This window comes from Mesocricetus auratus, unplaced genomic scaffold (genome assembly GCF_017639785.1).
Source record: "Mesocricetus auratus isolate SY011 unplaced genomic scaffold, BCM_Maur_2.0 contig_8774_pilon_obj, whole genome shotgun sequence".
Classification (NCBI taxonomy): domain Eukaryota; kingdom Metazoa; phylum Chordata; class Mammalia; order Rodentia; family Cricetidae; genus Mesocricetus; species Mesocricetus auratus.
This window is the reverse complement of record NW_024431837.1, coordinates 1-8,229: the sequence shown is the minus strand read 5'-3', so window position 1 is coordinate 8,229 and position 8,229 is coordinate 1. Positions and strand designations below refer to the sequence as shown.

Below are 8,229 nucleotides of genomic sequence, written 5' to 3'. Positions count from 1 at the left end.
GAGAAGTAGAATGAGGTAAGATATCTTGAGTAGTTTGGGAACATGGAGGGAGTGGGCAGGGAATCCGGAAAAATGGAGGGGGGAAGAGGAGGGTAGAAGAATACATGGGGGTGCAGGAGAGTTGAGTCAGGATAAGATTAGAGGATACCAGTGTGAGAGATACCATAAGGGTTGGAGACATTATAGCTTTGACACTAGTGAGATTCTCAGGGAACTACAAGGATAACAACAACTGGAAAATTGAGTAATAGCATAGAGACTACAATATTAGACCCTACCTGATGATCACTTTGATGACTTCCTTATATGCCATCCTAGAAGCTTCATCCACTAACTGATGGAAGCAGAGATATTTACTCACAGCAAAACTCAGAACTGATCCTTGATATCCAGTGACTGAGATGGAGGAGTGATGAGGAAATGGGTCAAGGCAGCTGGGCCCTGCCACAACCTCTGGAGGAAAGCCACTCCTCTGATGCACTCACCAGCAACCCACAAGCAGGTGAGAGCCGTGTCTCCCAGCTGTGCCACCCACCCCTGCCATTCACTGGACTCTGTCCCTCCAAGTGCCACTCCACCACCAAACCTCATGTACCTGAACACCCTGTCCACGGCCAGCCGTCCCCTACAACGCAAGCAGACTACACAGACATATGTACTAATCACAGCAGTGAAAGAACAGGCATATGGCATCAGCCACAAATCACAACATTTGGAAAACCTGCATCACCAAGCCAGCCGGAGCCTGTTTCCAACTCTGGCGGAACTTCAATGCTCTGATGCATTTCCAACCATCCAACAAGCAGGCACCCAAAAAGTCCTTCCCATGGCCCTTGCTCCCCTGCAACTCCAGAAGACTACATAGGAACAGACACAAACCACATTAGTTGGAAGAACAGGCACAGCTCAAAAGGCATACCATCTGAAAGAACACATTACTTGGGGCAAAGACACAATTCAAACGAGTTGGAATAACAGATGAGTAAATGTGAGCATGATAATATATCCAACAAGCAAAAGAGGAATATGGGAACATCAGAACCCAGATATGCTACAAGAGCAAAATCTGAACATTCCAGTACAGCTGAAATATAAGTAAATGACCTTAATAATAACTTTAAGAAGATGATAGGGGCTCTTAAACAGGAAATGAAAAATTGCCCTAAAGAAATCAAGTAAAGGACCGAAAACGTTGGAAGAAATCAATAAACCCATTAAAGAAAGCCAAAGAAAAAAATCAAACAGATGAAAGAAATAGTTCAAGACTTAAAGTCTCAATTCTGAACTTCTATCCCTCAAATACAAAGGTACCAACATTTGTAAAAGAAATATTCTTAAGCTCAAATCACATATAGAACTCCACCCATTAATAGTGGGAAACCTAAACTCCAAACTCTATCCAATGGACATGTTGCCAGACAGAAACTTAACAGAAAAAAAGGAGCTAAGAGATGTTATGACTCAAATGTACTTAACAGACAACTGCTGAAAGACCTGTATGACAAGACTTTTTGGTATTTGAAGACAAAATTTTGAGAAGCTATCACAAAATTCAATATTATCCCATGCTTATGGATCAATAGGATCAACATAGTAAAAATGGCAGTCTTTCCAAGAACAATCTATAGATTCAATATTTTCCCCTCAAAATCCCAGTGCAATTTTTCACAGACTTTGAAAGAACAATGCTTAATTACATATGGAAAATGAAAAAACACAGGATATTTACAACCTCTGTAAAATCAAGGAACTTCTAGATTTATCACTATCCATGACTTCAAGGTCTACTATAGAGCTATAGTAATAAAAAACCTGTTTGGTATTAGCATATAAACGACATTTGTATAAACGGAATGGAATGAAAGACCTGAGTTTTGCACTCACCGCCTGGTTTTTGAGAACGAAACAAAAATTATATAATGAAAAAAGACAGTGTCTTTAGCATGTAGCTTGATAAATAAAACACAGAGATAGATATTGAGGCTCAAGCTTCAAGGTGAAGATCAGAGAAGAAAAGCAACCAAGCTACTTAACTCTATCCAGCTGAAAAGGCAAACCTTTCTCATGAATCCTCAGAGACATAAGTTTCTCAGGCCCTACATGTGCATAAAGCACACCTGCCCCTTGGAGAATCAAAGACAGATATAAACTGTGCATGAGTTCTGAGGTCAGGGCTGACATGGGGCAACATGGGATATAAAACGCCATTCCCTTTGTAGATCTGCTTTCCCTTCATCTGTGTCCCTAGCAAAGACATTTTATACATCGCGGATCTTAGTGTAGCAGACAGAGGACTAGATCGGTCATCCTCAGGTCATATACTCGGGGATGAATGGGAAACCTCAGGTGTGCACTGATGTTTCATGTAACAAGGAAAAGCTCCTCTATGCCATGAGGAGCGAGCTCTGTATCCTCCTCACCTGAGCACTTGGTCCAGTCTTTCATTTAGGAAGAAGACACCATTCAAATAGAGTTGCTGGAGCTTGTTGAGTTGGGAGAACTGCGAAATGATCTCTGTAAAACACCATTCTTTCAACTCTATGTTACTAAACCATTCTGAAGGAATGGAGATATTATTCACAAGGAGTTTCTGAAGGTTTCTCATCTTGCCCAGGCCAGGGGCAAACGTTGCAAAGGTTCGCAAGTCCCAACATGCATTCAGTTCCAACTCCTGTATAGACCTTGGCTCAAATACCTCCAGCAGCATGAGGGGCTTATAGACAGGGAGGGCCCCAAACTCCAGCTTTTCACAGATCACCTGCAGCACATCTTTCCTCTGTTTGGCCCACGAGTGGAAATATTTTAGCAATAAACAGAGATCCACTGACTGGAGGGAAAGGTTCATCATCACAGTCACAACCTGATTTCCCTGTCGTATGGGAAGATGCATCGCTGGTTGGCTCTCACCAATGATATCTGGAGGGCAGACACCATCCTCTGTTGCAGCCCACACCTGCCAGAAGTTATTCTCTGCATCCCGAAGATCAAGCACTTCTAGTTTGCAACTCCTGTTGGTCAAACAAGAAAGAGAATCAAGTGACAGACAGGACTAGCTATGTACACTCTGCCTAAACCCTACATATTGACTTCCCCTAATTCCATTCTTTAAACCATTTCTATTGGCTAGGGGAAGAAGATGCAGAGGTAGAGTCACTGTAGGTATCTACATTTATTAAGGTGTGCTCCACAAAACACCGTCCCTATTCATTTATGCACTTCTGTAAGAAAGCTCTGATTCAAATTGAACCCATTCTGAATTCTGTAGTCACCACCCACTACCCACACTCTTCCCTCCATGCTACCAGTTTCTCACTTACCTCTGTCGATCCTTCTGCTTAATCAGCAGGTCAAGGCCATCCAGCACAGCCTGCATAATCTCCAGGTCAGGAATCTTCATGAGGGCTCCCACAGGAAGGCATCTGAAGGGCCAGGCTGCCACCATGGCCCTCAGGATGTTTGTTTGTTTGCCATCGAAGGCCCCTTGGAATAGGGGTGGGAAGAGTTCCATGGGCAGGGCCTTCAGAGCAGAGATAGCAAATGCTTCATCTTTCAGCAGACTTCTTATGGCCAGCAGCTTGAGCGAGGATGGGGATCTCATCCTGACCTTAATATACACAGGTTCTATAGAAAGATGCAGAGAATAAACCCTTTTGGGCATGCCCCTTTTCCCCTTCATTGCCTAAACCATGGAGGCTTTCTGTCACTAGTCTAGAATAGCCTGAAATCACGTATTGTCCATTAATCCTTTTCTGACTTTCTCATGGCCATAAATCCCTCTAAGATCACTTGGAGATGAACACCACTTTAAACAAATCTCTCTGTTATTTGACCAATAAAAATCTCTGTTCCAGTGAATACTACTGCTCAGGATAAAGAGAAATTGGAGAATCAAATGAGAACCAGATTCTTCTGTTGGCAGCCATCTTTAAATATCTGTCATGATCCTCAAGAGCAAAGTGATATTTCCCTCAGGCAAGTATGCTTGGCATTCTATCAATGGAACTTGTTGGCTGAATATAAGAAATGGGTAGAATTGCCATTAATTGGAAATCTTTACAACCTGGAGCCACAGTAAGCTCCAGACCACTCTTTAGGAGTTTGATACTGGGAATTGTCATCTTGATGCTTTCCCGAGATTCATGGCTAAATGATGTTCTCTAGAATTTTTTAAGCTGCCTTTAATAAGTCTGTAGTCACTTTGAATTAAATACCTTCAAAGAAGATTAGAGTTGTTGGACAGTGCTTGCTAAATGTGCCTTAGCCCTTGAATATAACAACCTCAGCAATATATAAAAAGACACATAATTTTAGCTCGAGGTCTCATTAATCATAACATTTGCCTATATATGCACTTCTAGGCTAGCCTCGGCTAAATGGAATTATCAGTTTCAAAAGAGCCACACCAAAGAAAACAACAACAAAATCAAGAATACTAAGCTGACCTAAGAGTCTGGTGATCCTGGGTAAGGTTTTGTGATCTGATGGGGGTGAATGGCTTACCTGATCAGGACACACATAACAGGTGTTCAAATGCCAGCACGTCCTGGTAGTCATTTAGGATCCAAAAAACAGTGCCTAGCCTGCCCATGATAACCCTTATATGCCCCTTTACAATCACAACTTCCCTTCATAGGCCCACCTCTCAGCCAAAAGCTGCCATCTGATTGGATAACTGGGCATCTCCAAATCCAGTCCTACTTGGTCTTTTATATCCACGGCTTGAGTGAATCAGATGTGGGAAAGCATGAAATCCCAGATGGTGGTCAAGTCCCAAAAGCCTCCATAACACTACTCCACAAACTCACAACACTGGGATACACTCTCTTCCTTACATTAATATGTTTGTAATTTTCATATAAATTCTCTCTATGTAACTCAGGTATGTCAGAACTCATTATGTACCCTGAGCTGAGCTCGAAGTCTCAGTAATCCTCTTGCCTGATTATAGTGGTGTGACTTTTGTGAGACCAGTTTGATTAGATCTCCCATCAAAAAAGAGAATGAACTGAGTCTATACTGACAGCAAAAACCCATGCCCCAAGTCACCTCAAAACACTAATGATTTTTCTGTGTATTGTTAATTAATTAATTAATTAGTTTGCTTATTTGTATCTGGTTTACCTTTTCAGGAATCGTTACCTAGAAGATTGGTTTCAAAAGTGGGTTTCTGTACATTTCTATCTTTGTGGAAGTGCATCTAAATAGGACATGTTCATTTCAATTAGATCTACTTTCAGGAAAGAAAAGGAACTGAGATTCTGGTGAAGATTAGGACTTCTCTATTGTCTCTTGAGATAGTATTTCTCTGTATAACAGTTCCACAGTCCTGGTCCTAGCTCTGGAGAACAGGCTGGCTTGGAACTAACTGAGATCTGCCTGCCTCTATCTCCTGAGTGCCTGGATTAATGGTGTGTGTCACAAGATACATAACAGACCCAGTGAAATATATTGGGGTTCAAGCTTAAGTTGAAGATCAGAGAAGCAAAGGACCCAAGCCACTACCTCTTACCTTTACCTCAGGCTGAAAGAACTGATCCTGTCTCCACCAGGTCTCACCAAGTTTCAGATTGCTGCCTCTCCTCAGTATGGCTGCAGAATAATCCTAAGACTGACTACTGAAGTCCCTGCTTCTACCTTTTATGCTTCTCTAGTGCTGGGATTAAAGGCAGTGCTGGGAGTAAAGGCAGTGCTGGGATTAAAGGCATGAACTGGGTTGCTCTGTTTTGGGATTAAAGGTGTGCCTGGAATTTGCATAACTAGGATGGTTGCTTTGCTATTTGATCTGCAGTGGCTTTAATAAATCATGAAAAGTATTTTACCACAGGTGTCTGCCACCACCACCTCTCTAAATTGTGATTTATTTTCCTTCTTTGTGTGGGTTTCTTTAGATACACTTTTTTTCTGTAGCTTGGGAGCCTATCCTGGCCTCGAATTCAGTGAGATGGTCCTGCCTCTGCCACCCAAATACTGGGATTAAAGGTGTGCACCTCTACCACACAGCTAAATTAGCACTACCTATAGGCTTGTTTGCTGTGCTGTGTACAGGCTGATCTTGTGGCCTCACTTGTACCCCATGACATAGTCAGCTTGGTCTAGATCTGGGAACTACCCATTCTGATGCCCCATGAAGCAGCCATTGCTCAGAAGGATGAGAAAGCAGGAACAAAGTCAACACCCCCATGAAATTCAGAGTGAGCTCAAGGCTGGTATCAGTAGCTTAGCAGAGATTGTGTCCCATGGAAAAACGTGAAATGAACTGTGAGTCGTGCATGGAGTCACTGGTCTGGGATGTACATAGTGGCGATCACATCTGTCCAAGACAGGAAAGCCAATGATGTGGAACCTGGTTGAAGTCAAATGTTTGTAATCCTGAGTGCTGGGATTAAAGGTAAGAGTCACCACACTGGACTTTTCTGGAGACCTGTCTATAATAGGCAAGGCTGTTCCTGAGCTCCAGATCACTCTGGCTCTGCATGATTTCTATGCCCATTTTAGAATTCCAGTTAGAATCTATGATGTTGTTTAAAACTTAGCACTCCCTTCTATAATGCATTCCTGATTAGGGTTTCATAATTGTTTGAATTATAATTTACAAATTCTTCTGGGATCTGCTTCTAGCTTTATGGACACAAGCTACATGTTGCAGCTGAACTGAGAACTAATCTTTAGGAATGTGGTTGCTTCAGCCTTCACTATTTGACTTGAGATTGTCTAAGAATGACAATTAAAAACGACAAATTCAGGAAGCACATACAAGGCACACCTGGGAACTAGAATCAAGGTCCTGAGCATAAATGATCACACATCCAGGACAAACATCCCTGTCTGAAGAGATGTTCTCTTTTCCTCAATTTAAACAAAAACAGATAGATGCCCTGGGAATATGGCTCAGACTCGGAGCATTTGTATACTGGGCTCACAACGCCACAACATATCCACCTACATCAAGACATAGCGAATCTTATTTGATCCCCTAACCTGAACTCACCTGAAGCCACACTACCGAGACTAGACTGACCTGCAGTCCTCTTACTTTGCCCATAAATTGCTGCCTCCATGGCAGGAGCAGTATGCTAAATAAATGACCCAGAGACCGATATAGAGGTTCAAACATGAAGCTGAATTTCAGAAGCAATGCAGCTAGCAACTAACTCTTACCTCAGTCTCAGGCAGTAAGGGCTGATCCACACTCGACCTCTTCACCAAACCTCCAACTGCTGCCTCTCTTTCAAACTTGTGACATATTTATATTGGGCTCACAACACCACAACATATCCACCTACATAAAGACATAGCGAATCTTATTTGATCCCCTAACCTGAACTCACCTGAAGCCACACTACAGAGAAATAGACTGGCCTGCAGTCCTCTTACTATGCACATAAAATGCTGCCACTAGAGGCTCCTGCCACCATGGCAGGAGCAGCATGCTAAATAATTGACCCAGAGACTGATATTGTTGTTCAAACTTCAAGTTGAAGTTCAAAAATGCAAAGCAGCTAGCAACTAACTCTTACCTCAGTCTCAGGCAGTAAGGGCTGATCCACAGACAACCTCTCCACCAAACCTCGAACTGCTGCCTCTCTTTCCTGCCTGCAGAATGTATGACTGACAGTGAATACTGAGGACGCTGCTTCTATCTTTTATACCTCTCTAGTGCTGGGATTAAAGGTGTGTGATTGTGATCTGTTACTCTTTTACACTAACTCAATCTCATGGATCCCATGGTAGTCTTGAACTCAGAGAGATAAGTCTGTCTCTCAATACGGAGTCCTAGGTTTAAAGGTGTGGACCAGCACCAACTAGCTTCTGCTTCAGGGATTAAAGGTGTGAGCCACCACTGCGTGATCTCTACAGCTTTACGCTGATTTTGCTTTCTGTATCCTCAGTCAAGTTTTAGTAAATCGTAAATAATATATAACTACAACAAGGCAACTATGCACTGTCTGACAGCCAGATTCACTAGCCAGGCATCATAGCTAAAATAGGGAATCCAAACACTCTCAATGATAGGCAAGAGTATGGTAAAGAGGAGCTAGCCTGGGCTACGTATTGTATTCCAGTCAGAAAGCACACCCAATTGATCTCCTGTCTGCAGTGCAGGGAATACCATATTTTAAACAGCAAATAAAAGAGTAGATGTATTTGATACTGTTTGTGTTTAGCTAGGCCCAATCAATCCCTTGGATGTCCTCTTCCTGTAAGACACTATGCACTGGCATCTCCATT

General features: G+C 42.5%; 1 protein-coding gene across 1 annotated transcript; it reads right to left on the bottom strand.

Moving 5' to 3' along the window:
- Positions 1 to 730: 730 nt before the first annotated feature.
- Positions 731 to 3,598, bottom strand: LOC121132738 (PRAME family member 9/15-like; the record flags this gene model as incomplete). Its single annotated transcript, XM_040741013.1, has 3 exons — positions 3,318 to 3,598; positions 2,421 to 3,008; positions 731 to 857 (listed from the first exon to the last, which is right to left on the bottom strand). Coding segments are annotated over exons 1-3 (996 nt in total), but the record flags the coding sequence as incomplete, so codon positions are not given.
- Between the last annotated feature and the right edge of the window lie 4,631 nt (positions 3,599 to 8,229).